The 18,739-nt window shown below is 41.5% G+C and overlaps 1 protein-coding gene across 2 annotated transcripts in view; it reads left to right on the top strand.

Moving 5' to 3' along the window:
- The first annotated feature begins 5,025 nt into the window (after positions 1-5,025).
- Positions 5,026-18,739, top strand: part of LOC128880313 (uncharacterized) — a 36,420-nt gene continuing 22,706 nt past the window's right edge. For both annotated transcript variants that reach the window (XM_054130264.1, XM_054130262.1), the window contains exons 1-4: positions 5,026-5,262; positions 8,984-9,219; positions 14,163-14,247; positions 14,842-14,965. In XM_054130264.1, the coding sequence (XP_053986239.1) occupies positions 9,054-9,219; positions 14,163-14,247; positions 14,842-14,965 (375 nt within the window). In that variant the 5' untranslated portion in view covers positions 5,026-5,262; positions 8,984-9,053. The remainder of the gene's footprint in view (positions 5,263-8,983; positions 9,220-14,162; positions 14,248-14,841; positions 14,966-18,739) is intronic.

The following is an 18,739-nucleotide window of genomic DNA, read 5'->3' as shown; positions in this document are numbered from 1 at the left end:
AACTTTCTCTCGTGAAATCCCATCGCGCGATGCACGCGGGAAAATTTTTTTATAAGAATAGGAGAACTCTAGTTTCGTGTCTGGTTACAACGTGCACTTTACTCGACTTGGAATATGGGATCGAATAAACATTCACTGAATACTAGTAATCTTTATTTTTATTTAATTATGAAAAGTAAGAAGAACTATCTTTATTTAGTTAGGAATGAAAAATAGAAACGAGAAATACTGGTGAAAAGTTAAGTAGATATAAATGAAGGACACAAGGCTATGATACGTTTTCGTGAAAGATACACACAGGTTTGAATATAGATATTTCTCTACGATAAATGCACAGAGACCACCACTGGGAGGTATAGCCCTTTTTTGTTGTAAAACATTTATCATCGTATTCCTGGCATTTTTCTGATTAAAATGAGGCCAAACACGACGTAATTCGCAACATGTTTACTTGTAACTACTTAGTATGTATTATACAGGGTGTCCCAAAAATGTTGGAGTTCCTTGAAAGCTGTGGTTCGGGAGGTCATTTGAAACAACATTTTCGCTAAGGAAAAAATTGTTTAAAATCACCTCCCGAACCATCCCTTTCAAGGAACTCCAACATTTTTAGAACACCGTGTATATATAAATTATTTACTCCCTTAAATAGTTGTTTACTAATATTAATACTATAGAGGTTTAAAATCTTCCCCTGCTTAAAATTCAGATGGCGATTCAAGGACCTCCAACATTTTTGGGACACCCTGTATATCGTACAACACTAACTAAACAAAAGATGCATGGTAAATATCATCCGAATTATATCGTGTTTGGACTCATTTTAATCAGAAAAATGTCAGGAATATGATGGTAAAAGTTTTACAACAAAAAAGTTAATAATAAAAATTAAATTGTCTCGTCGACATACCTTACTGTTTTCGCCCCGTCCTCTTGATTTTTTGAGATAGAGCTCAGCCTTTTGTTTAATACACAATGTGATACATTTTTGCATAAACTAAATAATATTATTCCATCAATTTATTTCACACAGTGTCGATAAAACTGAAAGGTCGATGTGCCATTTTCTTTATCAAACGTTGCGCCCCGTAATTGCAAAGCAGCGACCGCTAACGGTATCGGTAACAGCCAATTATACGTTAGAAATTGTATTATTTAATAAATACATTTGCGTAATTAGAAGTGCTTTCATCGCGTAATTAATCGTTATCATGTGGTGTAGCACGAAAGCGCCGATCGGAATGTTTTTCGTCTCTCCCGATTCGCGAATGCTTCGATCTAAAGGGACGATCATATAGGTCACGAATCGATTCCTCGCGTTGTCGACTCAAACGGCTAATCTAACGACGTGCTTATTAACGTCAAGCTCCCGTGGAACGTCACGAGCGAGAGTGTCTCTCTGCTTTGAAGAACATAATTAAAGCACCCGAGATAACGAACCAGAGAATACGAGACGATGAATTCTTCGATCCGTGAGTGGCTTCTCCGCAGCTTTACGCTGGCATATAATTACTCCTCGTAGAGACGTACGCCATTCCCTAGTTATCTTTGATAACTATTTATCTTTGATTGCGATAACGATCGACAGAAATGTATAGCTAATCGCGATTATAATGGCACGTAATCATTCCTGATGGCACATTTAGATACAGCATCTAGCTTTTTAGAAATAAAATTGGGACTTGGCTATTAATACGGCGGGTATCGAAAGGATACATCGATTGTTTTAGTTTCGTTCGCACGCGGAAGCGAGACGCGTTTTAATTCTCAGGATGAGGTGAAACAGCGGGAGTATCGGTCGACGCTATCGCGAACGTATTAGATTTCTATTTCCTGTACGCAGCCCGAACGCACGCACGCCAAGAGTGCTCTCTCCTGTTTCTGCCTCGAGAGGGAAATTATGACAACGAAACCTCTGTAGAACGCGCGAATATGTAGCGAAGATGAGCCCTCGAGAAAGCTTTCAAATCAAATAATAAATTGTAACGCAAAATGAGTCGACGAACGTACAATTAAACGTACGCGCTTGATTCGTAGTTGCAATTAGGTTAACGGGAAAAGTTTTGTTCCCGAGGTCGTTCTTCAAGAGGCTTCAAGGTCATACTTCTTGAAATGGAAATATGTTTTTGATCGCGTGACATTATAACCGGCATCGGAACAAGTTCAACGACTCGCGTGTCCTTTGGAAGACCTTGAGTACAGCAAACCTGTAGCTTTATTTCGTATTAGTATTCTCAAAAATAACAAAGAAATAAATTGCGAAAGTTAGGTTAACGCCTCGAGACATCTCGGCAGTATCTTACTCGGAACGAATAGGACACCCTGTGTATCGGTGGCATCACCTCCTCGGTTGTACCACGTGTCGCGCCTCATCCTGTAAAGTTAATAAATCGGATAAAGAACACCAGGTACTTTAGTTACGTGCTGTGGGTTCGTGTCACATTTTTTACGCCGAGTATGTAGATCCAACGTGTCGCAGCAATTGCGTCCAGCACGTGTTTACGAATGCGACGGCAACGAGGTCTCGCGAACGTGCACGGTTTTTCTTCGTGACTAACCAGACACCGGTCGCACATGGAGCTTTGTACTTTTATGGTACTCGTCGAAAACCGGTGGACATTCTCACCAAGGCGTCTCTCTGTTTTTGTCGCGAACCTTGCGTCTATAATTAACCATCGAGGAATTCGATGCTGTTTATCCTCTTTCGTACTCGACCTTATGTCGACCAATTGCGGTATTACGTTCGCCAGAGGTGACTCGAAGTCCCGGTACGGGAAACGCGTAAACAAATGTACGATTCGAATAATGCAATATTCGAGTACGTTCACGCCGGCGCTGTTATTTGTGTTTCTCGGCATGGGGCGGCGCGGTGGCACACGCCATCTGATGGACACGCGAACGTGAACAACCGGTGGTACATGCCGCCCGATGGGCCATATTAGTGTATGCCACCGGTGGTACACGACGGCGCTACTATTTCTGTTTCTAGCCATGGGGCGGCGAGGTGGCACACGCAATCTGCCACGCGTGTCGATCAGATGGCGTGTGTCACCGTGCCGCCCCATGACGAGAAACAAAAATAATAGCGCCGTCGTGTACCACCGGTGGCATACACTAATATGTCCCATCGGGCGGCATGTACCACCGGTTGTTCACGCTCGCGTGTCCATCAGATTGCGTCTGCCATCTCGCCGCCCCATGCCGAGAAACACAAATAACAGCGCCGGCGTGTACCACGGGTGGCTTACGCTAATATGTCCCATCGGGCGGCATGTACCACCGGTGGTTCACGCTCGCGTGTCCATTAGATGGCGTGTGCCACCTCGCCGCCCCATGACGAGAAACAAAAATAGTAGCGCCGTCGTGTACCACTGGTGGTTCACATTAATATGTTTCTCGTCATGGGGCGGCACGGTGACACACGCCATCTGATCGACACGCGAGCGCGAGCCACCGGTGGTACACGCCAGCGCTATTATTTTTGTTTCTAGCCATGGGGCGGCACGGTGGCACAGGCCATCTGATGGACACGCGAGCGTGACTCACCGGTGGTACATGCCGCCCGATGGGACATATTAGTGTAAGCCACCCGTGCTATACGCCAGCGCTATTATTTTTGTTTCTCGCCATGGGGCGGCGAGGGGGCACACGCAATCTGATGGACACGCGAGCATGACCCACCGGTGGTACATGCCGCCCGATGGGACATATTAGTGTGAAGCACCAGTGGTACAGCCGAGCGCTACTATTTTTGTTTCTCGTCATGGGGCGGCACGGTGACACACGCCATCTGATGGACACGCGAGCGTGAGCCATCGGTGGTACACGCCGGCGTGACCGTGTTAAATTCATTCTTCTTTTCGGCTATCGGAGTACTACATCGGATACTACATCGGAGTATCAACTATTTTCGCCGATTCCTGTTTTTGACCCTTGGTTCACCTTCGTACGATCTCCTTGTGTCGTGCTCCTATACCCTATCGTTTCATGTACGTACTTGTTTCGCTACGATTGCATCCTCGAACGTGCAACGTGGAAACGTAATGAGTCATTCGGTGCACTTGCGACCTTCGATATATCAAGGAAAAAATTGGAACGAAAGTGGAACTAGTTTTCACCGTCGAGCGTGCGTCATACAATTTAATCTGCAGCCTGAGAATAATTTCTCAAGAAAATGAACCTGTCTCTACACGATGATGTATTCATCGCGTTGACAATACACGTGCTCGAATCGCAATGTGATCTTGTTTTTGTAGTATGTTGTCACAGAGTAGTCTAATAGCAATCAAATTTCGCAAACGTTAGTCGAGTGTCGCAGAAGGTTGTTCAACTCTGAAATTGCTCGAGCATAATTGGTTACGCTATGTTTGCTCATCTTCGAGTTTAACTCTGTATCCTCTTCCGGGAAATGCCAAGGGGTGCCCTTGGAGGGTGGGAGATAATTATTCGTAGCTTATGACATCCTTTGGAACGAGGGATACAAGTAGCGATGGGTATTCAATTCTCCCTCTCGCGAGTTTCCAACCAATCTATCATTGTAAAGATTTTACATGGCTCGGGGACCGCGTTCCGACTCATCCCTGATTTAGTCCGGCGTGTCGGGATCAAAAATTTCAAGGGACCCTTGCTGTAAATACCGTTTCTTTTTTATGAGAAACATTTTCTGTTCGAAATGTTCGTTTAGATAAGAATTTTCTCATCCACTCACCCCTGATTTATTCCAGCGTGTTGGGATCAAAAATTTCAAGGAATCCTTGATGTAACCACTCACCGAACCAAAATACCGTTTCTCTTTTATTCGTTGTTCGAAATGTTCGTTTAGATAAGAATTTTCCCATCTGTGGAGGAGTTTCGGCCTGCTCGCGATCGCATCGGGAATTACGGCCTCACTCTGTATAGGTAGAAACGACACGAGGGGTTTCTCCGCCACGATTAACTTCCATCGCGGTGGTGGAGGTGGGATAGCGGCTGGAGGGGCGGGGAGGTTAGCATCGTCGTGGCTGCGTCGAGCGTGGATCAGGAGTCTTCGAACGGCAGCGGAAGGAGAAGGTTCTTCTTGCGTCCACGTTTCGCTGCGTGTATCGTGTGCGCGTGTTCGTTTGCATCTTCTTGTTATCGACTCTCCCGCTCCTTCTATCATGACATGAAGTGCGTTTTCTCGTTCGGCATGTGCGATAGGAAGAATCGTTTCCTGGCGGGGAATTAGGATACAGTTTTTGCGACGCGATGACTCGTGGAATCCTCGTGGCGGATGTCTGAAAGGTAACCAGTTTTTAACCGTTTATCTATGGTGAATCGATCGAGTAATACGATTCCAATCATTCGTCGTACTGTTTATGAAACGAATCGCGAGGAAACCTTTGAATGGGACACGTATAATTTTGAAATTTATACCGTGTGACTAATTAATTCAAATGCCCTAGCACGAATAATTGGAGAAAATTCTAAACGGTGTAGCTTGTACGTTTTTACTCTTTAATTGCGAATTGTAATATAAAATGATTGCCTGACAGAAAATTGCTGTTGGAGCGTACTGTTAAATTTTGCGAGAATTGATCATTTCTGAATGTCAGTTTAGCATCATGTTAGTCTCGTGTGGGGAATAATATAAATGAGAGAATCGTCGCTCCGCAGAATAACGTGTTACGAGTTAGTAGACGAGAATTTACCTAGCTTTACTCCAGATTTATCAAGCTTCTGATATAATAACACACTCGTAACCGGTGTGTGTTTCTTTCAAAAGGAACGTAACTTTATCTAGGGTAAAAGTGAATCGAAAAACTGTCGTAGTTAATTACAATTTATCTGAACTAAATCATTATTTACATATGATTTAATACAAATATTGATGATGAAATAAATGATGGAAAAATTATGAAAAAATGACGAAATACAAATATTAAAAACAAATATTAAGAAAGTAGTGCACGTGTCATTTGGAGGAAACTTGTATAATCTTCGAGGTGTACCAACGACTGTACGACGAATTGTTGACCGCATTAATAAATTCCAGGTAATACGGCAAAGAGGACAACGCCGTCCGAAATATATATTTGGAGCAGAGTTTTGGCATTATGCGCTTGCAAAATGGAGTCTTCGAGTACGTAGCGCCCCTCGCGTGCGTGACCTGGTCAGGCTTTAGCTTTCGCGGAATTTCGGTGATCCTAGGAACGCGATACATTGTCAAACGGCCAGAGTAGGTAAACATGTAATTTATAGTTGAACGATCTGGCAATGGGGCAACCAGGTGCTCCAAGTACTCTCAATATACCACTGCGGACTCGTACCAATATACAGTGTCCCATAAATGTATCCTCTGTGTTTATTGAAGAAATTTCTTTAAATTAAACGACAGGTTTGATGTATATACAGGGTGTTCAGGATATTACTAGCCAGTGTTTTTCTCGTAAACGTACAGATGACAAAAAAAAATTAAACAGGAAAAATTTATACTGCTTTTTATGTGCAATGTAACCAGGTATATAGATCTTTCGTGTTTGTACTATTTTCTGAGAAACGAAGGTGACCTTCAGTTTTTTAAATGGAATAGTATATTTTTTATACAAAAATATGGTAGAGTGCCCAATTCTAAATAAAAAAGTATCGATCTTTATTAGCCCTACACCTAACGAGTAACGAGTAATTTCACTTTATTAGTTTATTACGAAATTTGACAAATTAAGCTATTACCCCTAAACATTAGAAAAAATTTTATAGAATAGATACGCGTAGAATATACTATAGATAACGTATCGACCATTTTTACGATGTACAACGTTTTAGAGGCGAGGTAAGATTCAATCGTCGTATGGCGTTGGTACGTTAAATTTTAATTACTTTGGTCTTAATGCGAAAACTTGGAAGCCCCAGATGAACCCCGCGGTAGGAGCCACAGTTCATGAAAATAATATCGCGGAATGGTGGCGTAGCGGGTCTGCCAGAGCGCGTCTGTTTCGCTTCGCGGTCCATGACTGGAACCAGTCTAGATTGCAACAAGAAATGGGTAGAAACTTCACTGAATGCGTCTCTTAAAAAGAGAGTATTTTGACCCCTTTCCGCGGGCACAGACGAAGAAACAAATGGATGTGGAATCTGACTTTCGATACCATTAACACGTTGATCGCCACGCCACCCATATGTGGATGACAGTGCTTTTCACTGAAGAACTAAAAAAATTAATTCTGAAAGTTAAGCTTCACAGGAAACGAATTTAAATGTAATTCGTGTATTTTGACGAAGTCACAAAAATAAATACCACGTCGGATGTTTGATTATGTAGTCTCCAATAGTCTGAATAATATTTAATCGTAGCAGAAATTTTCAAAAATATTTCTCTGGCAGTCAACGTGTTAATGCTCGACGACGACTATCGACTACTCGATTAACTGAATATTTTTTTTACGGTATGGATACTTATTAGCGTAACGTCGAAGACGCGTGTGCTATGCAATATTCAGCTTTTCAAAGCGAAACCATTTCAGTGCTAACGTAATGGAATCATACGAGAATTATTACATAATATCGTACGCTTGTCAATTATGTATATTTCACAGTCAATCCCGTAAATGTTTATCGAAGAGGTTTGATTAAATTAAATAATAGCTTCGATATTACCAAATGAATTTTTCATTATAAATATTAGGTGTACTGGAAAGTAATGTCGTTTCTTTTACATCAAATTCAAACAAATTTTTTATGAATTTCTATTTTTAATTATTAACTGTACAATCCCTCCCGTTATCAATAGCCCTTTGCCATCTGGTGCGCAAATTGCCAATGCCAGATCGATAAAAATCAATGAGCTGATGAACGATAAACAAGTATTTAAAATTGCAAATTTTCCGGCTCACCTAACATGTATATGAAATAAGCTTATACATTCACATATTTTTGGGCCATTCAAAGCCATTTCGACCAGTTTTGGACCATTATTGATTTGGTTGGAATTTTTTTTTTTTATATTATACTGCCCTACTGGATACCTTTTTATGAATTTTTGCAGATTTTCGTACTGAACCAAGTTATGAATTTAAAAAAAAAAAAAATGTTTTTTCTTCAAATAACTACAGCACTGCCAAAAATTGACCAAATTAGATGTTTTTCCCCCAACATGTGTTTACGAAAAAAATACAAAACAACATATTTAAATTAATCTTCTACAAAATTTTTTGATTTTTCAAGGAAAAAACTTGAATTTCCCAAATTTTGAAACTTTTCATTTTCTTCTTTTTTCTCCCCCCCCCCCCCCCCAAGAAACTTTGATTTCTTTCCTATTTTATTACGCAAGTCCCACCCCGGACCGAATTTTTGTTCTATTCTATTTCTAATTTAAAAATAATTTTTCTCATATTTTTTTTTTTTTTTAAATTCGTAACTTGTTTTTGGCACAGTACAAAAATCTGCAAAAATTCCCAAAAATGTATTCAGCGTGGTACCATAATATAAACGAATTTCAGCTAAATAAAGAATAGTCCGGTCCAAAAATCTCCCTTATTTACCGAGTTTAACACTGTCAGGTATTAATTGCAATTCGAACGATAAAACGTACATCTCCTCGCGCGGCGGGGATAAGAATTCCGCTCGTCTCTGAAATCCGCGAAACGAGAGCAGTTGACGGGAATGCAACATTGGGGTTCCCTCTGTTCGCGTTGGCGGTTTTCACGTGGCCGTGCAAGTGCCGTCAGAGGAGAAGGGATCGCTGGATTTCCTCCCCGTCGACAAAAGCTCTTTTAAGCACGAACGAGTGCTACACTCGAGCGCGTACACGCACATACACGCGACCAAGTCTTGCGATTGCAACGACACGTGATTCAGAGTTATTCAGCCGCGGAGTACCGCGCATAGACGGGTTTGAGTGGTTTTGGGATCGAAACGAGTCGTTGCCGCGCAACGTACCATGATTTTTTTATCCTTGAAAATTATTAATCGCGACAAACCCAAATAGATATCGTTTCGCTAACGCGCAGCGTTCGTTTTGTTGCAGAATTCGAATCGGATGGCTGTTCGTGTAAGAACTGGGCCCAAGGGCGCGGTGAAGGGCACAGAGCACAGCAATGACGCTTCCGGTATCGAACTATCAGGAACTGCTGATTCAAGTTCGCGAGCTGACGCATGAAACGATCCGCTTGCAGAGACAGCTGTCCTCCGACCTGTTCGACAATGTCGATCCACCGGACGTGAATCACAATTTCTCCCTTGGCCAGAAGAACTATGAAAAAGGTGAGCGAGGCACCTGCGAGACACTCCGAGTAACAGAACCAGTTTCGAGAGATGCAAAAGCATTAGAAAATTGTCGTCTAATAAAACAGCTGGACGTAGCAGGGAGCATAAATAGCCAGGCGGATTTTGTACGTTTACGGGCGTATGGAAATACGAGAGACGCGCGCGTAGAATATACCCACCCGTGCGAAATAAAATACTCGTGTATTATTACGTTGATTTATGATATATATTCCTCTCGTAACGGAGCAGCCATAAACGCGCGAAATCCGCAGTCAAGGCGGAGAGAATAAATTTCGAACGGTTACATCGGTTTCGCGGCATTACCGGGCCCATACAATGAAAGGTAATGTCTCCATGCGGCAAACGAAATTTTTATTTCGCGTAACGCGAGACTTCCAGGGGGCACTCTCGCGCAATAAAAGAGACGCGAACCGTAACGATCGTATTGCCGACGATTTTTCTTTACCGAGGCGCGAATGTAAGCCGCGACATTAGCCGCGAGTGCATCGACCTTGCGATAAGCGTTAACGTGTTCCACGCCGTTAGCTTTCCAATAAAGCAACCGGCTATCCGAAAGGAGAGAAAAAAAAAAACAATGCCCGCATCGTGTGTTTCGTTTCGTGTTAAAATAGACGAGTTTTGCGCCGAGATTGCACCGCGACCCGTCGAAGAATTTCTGGTGAAAGCAGTAAGTTCCACAGAGAAATTTCTCGTGTCATTGAAATGTAGAAATAGGTCGTCGAATGTCACCGCGTAGTTGTTGTTTCTGTTGTTTGCAATCATCGATATTTAGAATGATCATTTTGACGTCGGTTCTGATTTTACGTTTACAATTGAAATCGATGCGAGGAAATTCTAGGAAAATTATTTCTCAAGTTATCATCAAAAAACCGCTTTTGGCACTAATAACATTTGCAAACTGCCCCAGGAAAATTTGTTAAAGCAAAAGTAACATCATATTCGGATTCAGCAGCCAAGAAAACGTATAGGTATCGAATTTCGTGATGATTGGATAACATTTTTTTATTTGCTATAACAACCCTGGGGAAATTGACTAAAATCGTGACTCAAAATTGAGTTGTCAACTTTGAATGTCCATAACTCCCTCAATTCTTAACCGATTTACTCCATCCACACGGGGTTGGAAAGCTCTTTTGAAGGCCAACAAATATTGTTTGATGGTAAAAAACACTCGGATGGCTTTATCACCCTCAAAATTCGAGTTAAAGATCACAACCCTCAAAAACACTTATGAATTTTTTTGAGGCCCTTACAATGTTTGTAGCGGGTCACCAATTTTTTTATGGATACCTATTATGAAGCTGGACATTCGGTAAAAATTTCATCCAATTCCCATTTAAGGTTCTGGAGTAAAAAAATAAATAGTTGCAAAAGCTGAAAATTTCAAGGGGGTTCCCAAATTTCGACCAAAAATTTGTATTTTTAGATCTCGCCCAAAATATGGTTTTCAACGTTTTTGGGGTCGAGAAACACGATTCTGGAGTCGGTTTCTCGATACAGAAATAGGTAACCCCCTCGATACGAATTTCTCTCAATCATCGAAGCGTAGAAACACGCCAAAGGAGTTTTGTCTCCTCTTGGCGGCGTCTATTCTCGTTCAGGTTTGACGGAACGCGATCGTTTTCCATTTCTTGCATAGTTCCTCGGTGTTATCGGCGTTAGACGAATGAGAAATCGGTCTCGAGTCCGGTTGCGCTGTGTCTGCCAAGTGGCGTCTGCCGGAGCCGAGAGAAGCCAACGAAACGGTTGGACCAGTGCCACGCGATACCAAAGCACTCGTACGCGAACAGGACCGAGAGAAAAACGCGCTCGTCGGATCTGTCACAGTCAAAAGTAAAAGCCATGCGGCACCTGGATCGAGAATGTCTTTTGCTTTCGCGCGTGTATCATCCGTCGAGCACGATTTCCTCGTCTACTGGCCGCGCCACAAGATGTGGTCTCTCAAACGAATTTGAATCATTCGGAATTACTTTGTATTTCCTTAACCGTGAATTCTTCCAAATTTAATTCTCTAGTATTCCTCAACAAACATCAGAGAATGCACGAAGTCTACCATAAATGCACTAGTTGAATCCCGAGTTTGTGTATTAATGGGGACTTTGTTTTCGCTCCGTTCTCTTCTTTATTCGCTGTCCTTCTCTACGTTCGAAGCTCGTCGCCAAACATCGGAGAATGTACGAAGTCTACCATAAATGCACTAGTTGAATCCCGAGTTTGTGTATTAATGGGGACTTTGTTTTCGCTCCGTTCTCTTCTTTATTCGCTGTCCTTCTCTACGTTCGAAGCTCGTCGCCAAACATCAAAGAATACACGAAATCTACGATAACTGCACAAGGTCAGTCCCGAGCTTGTTCAACTGCATAACTATGCATTACTGTATATCCAAATTGAATTCCCTAGTATTCCCAGTCCTTTGTTTCAAACTCACGACCGTTGGTTCATTCCGAAACGAACTGTTTCGCCAATCTCGATCTCGAAAATTCTCGAGTTCTCGATTCCATAAACACTTGAAATCTCACGCAGTCGTTTCAACCGTCGTTAAATTTCCCAGCTGTTCCGCGTACGCGCTCCAGTCTCGAATCGGTCCTGCACAAAACGCGACACACTTTTCCAGTTTACGTAACATTCGGTCCGTTGCATAATTGGCTTACGCGTTCGCAGCCGCGAAACAGTTGCGAGATGACGTTGCCGTCGAAACCTCAAAATTAGAAAGATTATTCGGGCCTCGCGTTCGTCGAGCGTTCGCGAACGGTTTTCGGGTTATATTCGGACGCAAGGATAAATTCAACATCGCTACGCGATCGACGATTCCATCCCTCACGCATCGAACGTTAACGATGACCGACCGATGCAGCTCGGTGGTTGTCCCGGAAGCTTGTTGAAGAGGTTATCGCGATTCTCCCGAGAAACCGAAAGAGAAACAGAAAGAAATGTGAAAAGGGGTAGTCCAACGGAATTTTCTTTTAAGCGTGCTCTGCACGCTCGGAGATGAGCATACCGTATCTTATGGACTACATAAGTGAGCGTTTATGGTTGATTATAATTAATAGCGACGCGATATGGTACGGTACCGTTCCTAATTATAGGGGAAAAATAACTATTTCGAGTTGCGGGAGGACGCAAAAACTGGCCACCAGTAGTTATTCGGGCAAAATTTTGAAACTTTGTAATTTTATGTAGCTTTGAACGCTGAATTCAATGGTGTAAACAAAAAAATGTTTAAGCAATTCTTTTTTGCATTTTTAAAAAATGAAAGCTGAGCGAAAAATCCATACAGTTGTTTGTTCATTATTTTTTAAGGAGTCTTTAAAAAAGAAATTTGACGGATTTTTCCATCCGACTTTTTTTCATATGATTCTTTTGTAATAATGCAAAAAATTGCTTAAACATTTTTCTTTGTATACCATTGAATTCAGCGTTCAAAACTACATCCAAGTAAACGGTTTCAAAATTTTGTCTAAAAAATGTACTTTTTTTTTTCTATTTCTGATATTCTTTCTTTACATTATGAATTTTTTTTTTATATCCATTTCTACGATTAAAAATCCAAGGTTACTTTTCCTTGAAAAATTTTTTTTCGTAAAAAATTTTCGTAGAAAACATTTGTTGCCGCAAAAACCTTTAAACGATTAGGAAATTTGCGCGATGCCCGTGGTCTATTTAAAGAACGCCGAGTACTGTTTGGTCTGTAACTGCATTCAATTACACGAACGTGTGAATGCACTGCATATTTATGCGGTTTCGTCAGTGACGACGCGTGCGAGGATTCTGACGAGTTTACCATACAATGCGGCTCGGTTTCTGTCTAGAAAAGGCCGCGATTAATGAATATTAAAGCAGGAAATCAATCATCAGCCTATAAAACAATCGCTTAACATACGATTACCCCGAATCCATTAGGCTTGAAGAAAAAAAGGTGGGAAAATCGTTGCGCAACGGAATTCTCGAAAGGTCGTCGGAGAGCGTTACACATTTTTAGTCGATTCGATCGGATTCGATTAGATTCGATTAGATTCGATTAGATTCTTCTCGCTCTCGGCGTACCGTTCGTTCGAGGACACCGTGCGCGTTTCGAGTAACAGACTGCTATCGTTGATAGCGTGCTCGGAGTTCCAAGGTGAATCATGAACGAGCGTTGCACCCTGTTTTTCAGTTCTCACCACTTGCGTCACGAGCGAACTGCACTTTTCTGCTCAACGTCTTCGGACGGTTTACGTTCCCCCGGAAGGAATTTGATTATTTTTGTGAAGCGCGCTGATAGGGGAAAAGGAAGTAACGTTGCACCGGAAAAGTTTGAGAAGCGCGGCAGGCAAGCGTTACGCGATGAAAGGATTAACACGTTCACGGCGGCGCTGCTATTTGTGTTTCTCGTTCATGGGGCGGCGCGGTGGCACACACCATCTGATAGCACACAAGCGTGACCTACGTGTGGTACACGCCGTCGGATGGGACATAATAATGTGAACTACCAGTGGCGCTACTATTTTCGTTTCTCGCCATGGGGCGGCGCGGTGGCACATGCCATCTGATAAACACTCGAGCGTGAACCACCGGTGGTACACGCCGCCTGGTGGGATATATTAGTGTGAACCACCAGTGGTACACGCCGGCGCTACTATTTTTGTTTCTCGCCACGGGGCGGCGCGGTGGCACACGCCATCTGATAATACGCAAGCATGAACCACCGGTGGTACACGCCGGCGCGAACGTGTTAAATACCGAAGAGACTATTTGTTTTTCATCAGATCGCGTCACGAAATTTTCCCCATTTCAACAAAATCGAGATGTTTTTACTTTCTCCACGAGTTTGCACGGGAGAGTTCGTAGCCGTAGTTTTGGATCGCGCGATACAATCGCGATGAAAACGTCCCGATTCAAGGAACGGAGGCCTAACCGTTTCATAAAACGGTCTGTTTCAGGAAAACACCTGACGGATAACGCGATACGGCAGCGCGAGAGAAGCAAGAAAAACGAGGCGGCACAAACTCCCCTGACTGAATACAAGTGAGTACAGCATTAAACGGCGCCTTTGAAGACGCTTCCGCGTTTACTTCAAAGTTCCATTCACCACGTCAGAAGAGTGTCTTTTAACGCGCGCAATTATCGCCTGGACTCGTCGTTCCACTCTACCGAATAATCGCGACCAGCAAATATTTATGACGAACGCTGAATTCTCCGATATCCAAAATGTACAGTCAAACTTGTTTTTGTGCGGTAGGTAGGGACTGCATAAGAAAAAAGCCACGAAAAAGAAATATTTAGAAAGTTTATAAATAGTTATATAAAATAATTTGTCATGCCATGTCGAAGACAATTTTTTATTTGTAATGAAAATTTGAAAATTTATTATTGTATTATGCGAGGACCGCATAAAAAAAAAGTTTCACTTGGGAATATTTATTTTAAGGGAGCACTTATGTTTAAAAATAAAATAAAAATCATAGAAATGTGTATATCTAAATAGAAAAGATGATTAAAATTTTTGTTTACGCGGTCCCTATCTACCGCACAAAAACAAGTTTGACTGTATTTACCGCATAAAAAAAGAACGTATCGGTTCGAGGGCATTCGATTGATTTTCTTTCTTCCATTTCGCAGCAATTATTGTTTTCGTCCTCGATTTTGTCAAAATTTGGACACCAGCGAGGGTGTACACGCAGGAGAGCTGACCAGTCGGCTCTTGTCGTGGAGGAGTCGAAGCCACCGGCCGATAATTCAGCAGGTGAGTTGAATCTTTCATAAAAAATTCAACGTTTTCGAAACCGAGCAGAAATAGCTTGTAATTCCCCAACGAATTTCGAATGCGCTTTCCTGTACGCTCGTTATTTTCCAAATTTTCCCGAAAGCATCTCGTCCATCGTGCATTAATGCACTTACGCCATAAGTGATGCGCAGGTCGGTGCATTAATGACGATGATACGCTGAAGTGGCGAACAAGGTAATATGCAGCATCCGCGCTAAACTGTCCCACTGGAACTCGCAGCCAGCCGTCGTTGAAAATTTATATTTTGAAACGACGAAAAACGAACAGCTCGCGTATTAATTACAGTTTTTGGGAATTGAATTCACAGTGACCGAGTGCTCGCCGGAGTGTGCTTTCCAGAATCGCAAACAAATCGACGAATGAAACGGTCGCTTCGGTTGGCGACTGGATTTCATAACGCGAGGATCAAAAGTACCGCGATGCGCCGGTTTAGTTCGATACCTCGATATCGGAGAGAGGAAATAGGGTATCGATTAGTATTCCGAGGGTTTTTGTGAACGGTCCTCAGAGGGCCCAAACAAAATTTGAAAGGCCAAAAAAAGAATATTTTAATATTCGAATAATTTAATAGTGGATTCGCATTGAAATCGATGAGAGAAATTCAGTAAAAATAGTTAAAAAATTCTAGGATAATTATTTCTCCAGTTATTGTCAAATAACCGCTTTTGGTACCAAGAACATTTGCTAACTGCCCCAGGAAAATTTTTTAAAGCAAAAGTAACATCATATTCGGATTTAGCAGCCAAGAAAACGTATAGGTATCGAATTTCGTGATGATTGGATAACATTTTTTTATTTGCTATAACAACCCTGGGGAAATTGACTAAAATCGTGACTCAAAATTGAGTTGTCAACTTTGAATGTCCATAACTCCCTCAATTCTTAACCGATTTACTCCATCCACACGGGGTTGGAAAGCTCTTTTGAAGGCCAACAAATATTGTTTGATGGTAAAAAACACTCGGATGGCTTTATCACCCTCAAAATTCGAGTCAAAGATCACAACCCTCAAAAACATTTATGAATTTTTTTGAGGCCCTTACAATGTTTGTAGCGGGTCACCAATTTTTTTATGGATACCTATTATGAAGCTGGACATTCGGTAAAAATTTCATCCAATTCCCATTTAAGGTTCTGGAGTAAAAAAATAAATAGTTGCAAAAGCTGAAAATTTCAAGGGGTTGGGAATTCCCTTCCCAAATTTCGACCAAAAATTTGTATTTTTAGATCTCGCCTAAAATATGGTTTTCAAGGTTTTTTGGGACGAGAAACACGATTCTGGAATCAGTTTCTCGATAAAGAAATTGTATCAGGTGGTTTACTTATACATCTCTCTTCTTCCTTGGTTTGGAGTCTTATTTTCGCAAAGCTTGCCTACAATTCGACTTCAGAATCGTGTTTCTTGTTCCAAAAAACGTTGGAAACCATATTTTGGACGAGATCTAAAAATAAAGATTTTTTGGTTACAAAAGGACCTCCAACATTTTTGGGACACCCTGTATAATACATACCAAGTTGTTACAAGTAAATATATTGCGAAGCACGTCGTGTTTGGTGGCATTTTAATCAGAAAAATGTTGGGAATATGATGGTAAAAGTTTTACAACAAAAAAGTTTCGCCGTTGCATTAAATTGTCTCGCCGAGTAATCCGATCCAAGATTATCTTTACATTATTCAGCGATCGAACTCCCGGACCCTTCAAAGGGTATACCCCACAGTGGTGGTGCTGGTTTCTGTGCATTTATCGTAGACAAATTCGTGCACTTACGGAGACATTACTGTTAATCGATTCCCTTTTTAAAACATTCCTTCGATTTTTCAACGAAAATCTTTTCCAAATCAATGACATGTTCATTACCTTTCGGTCCCCCTAATATTTACTATCAGCGTATAACGGTACCATGGAAAAATACATAAAGCATCGCGTTTCCATTGTTCTCGAACGGTTACTCCGACCACCAGCGCGATTCTCTCCGAGCCGCGATAAAAATCGTTCACAAAAATTTCACCGTGACTTTTCACCGCGACAGCGCCCTTTGGCGTAATATTTTCAGGATCAAGGTCACCGCGGCTCGCCCAGCATCAATGAACGTCGCGCATTATACGGCCGGCGTCCCTTTGCGTATGCGCTTCCGTGTATTTATTTTTTTCCTCGTTCTCACCCTCCGTCGAAAAAGAGGGGGGAGGGGCAGCGAACACGGTGAAATTGCAAGAAGGGATGGCATTTAATTCGTGAGCATGCGCCACAACCATAGGGGAGTTATTGCAGAGGGGTTGCCTCTCTTTGGGGGCGATGTTATTGATCAGACTTTCTTCTTCCCTTCGTCGAAATGGCTCAAGTGTATCACGCCATGGGGCATCGGGGTCTGACTCTCTTTTTTTTTTCTTCGTCTTTTTCTTTTTTCATCGTTCGCGTGTGCACCCTTGGATGCAGCGAGGAATAAAAATCAACGAACTTTGAGATTTTAAGGGAGGGCGGCTGGGTTTTTTCGCGAAGTCGCTGTTTGTCGGTCTTATGGAAACCCTTGAAAATTTAAGGGGCGGATGGAGCGGGCGGAACTTTGTCGATGCGACTGAAACGTAGGAGAGACTCATTTAGAGGTCCAGATTAACAATAAATCTACCACCACTCGTCAAATGACCGTTTTCAAACTTTTGTGTGCAATTCTTCTGCGCATTATACGAATCATATACAATTGTTTCATGCAGTGCCGGATTTACCATAGAGTAAATCATATTTCTCTTGGTAAAATTATATGAAAACTTCTCAGTAAAAACGATTTTAAGTCGTGTAAACAAAACTTGAATATGTTCTGTCGTTAACTATACAGATTTTCATCGGTCTACAATGTTAGATGAAAGATTATCCTCTCTGGCATCTTTATTCATAGAAAACGATTCATTAAAATCTTTAGGTTTTAATGATGTAGTACTTCTACAATATTTGATTAAAAAAAAATCCTACGTATGTTTCAGATTTTATACACAGTTGACAAAAAAAAGTGAATTTTCAAGACTCGGTTCGTCGCCGCCATCTTGTACTAAAACAATTTATCTTTACACTTCAATATACGTCGAACAAACACTGTAAAAAGAAATACTATACCTTTCGCGATACTCTCAAAATTAATGATCAAAGTTGGGCCTTTTTTCAGCCTCCGAAATGGCGTACCCTTCAAAAAGTAGATACAACGTTGTAGGTGGTCATATTTGTACGAACCATTTGTATGTTTAAGTTACGTTGCGTACGGATTGGTTAGCTTACCGAGCAATAAAGTCATTTCAGGGGGGGGGGGGGTGATCCTCTAATTACTTCGGCTGGTATAGATACAGACAGAGGGGAATTTCATGAGAGCAAGGAGGGGGGCAATTTAATTCGATAGAACAGGAAGGAGCGTTAGGTGACGCAACAGTAATTTCGTATGGAAGATCACGGGCAGGGGAAGCCGCAGGGATCGTAAAAATCCGTACAGATCTGTTAGGAATTAGACCTGAGTTGTATCAAACATAACTTATTTTATTTGTACTGACAGGAAAAGAATATATACATATAATATGTATATTATATGTATATGTATTTTTGTATACATGTATACAAAATGTATTGTATATATACTTACAATATATTTATAATTTTATATTTTGTATATATATATATATATATACAATATAATGTACAATATACAATATACAATATATATATACATATATATACGTATACATATATACAA

This window comes from Hylaeus volcanicus, chromosome 7 (genome assembly GCF_026283585.1).
Source record: "Hylaeus volcanicus isolate JK05 chromosome 7, UHH_iyHylVolc1.0_haploid, whole genome shotgun sequence".
Taxonomy (NCBI): domain Eukaryota; kingdom Metazoa; phylum Arthropoda; class Insecta; order Hymenoptera; family Colletidae; genus Hylaeus; species Hylaeus volcanicus.
This window is presented reverse-complemented; position numbering and strand designations above follow the sequence as displayed.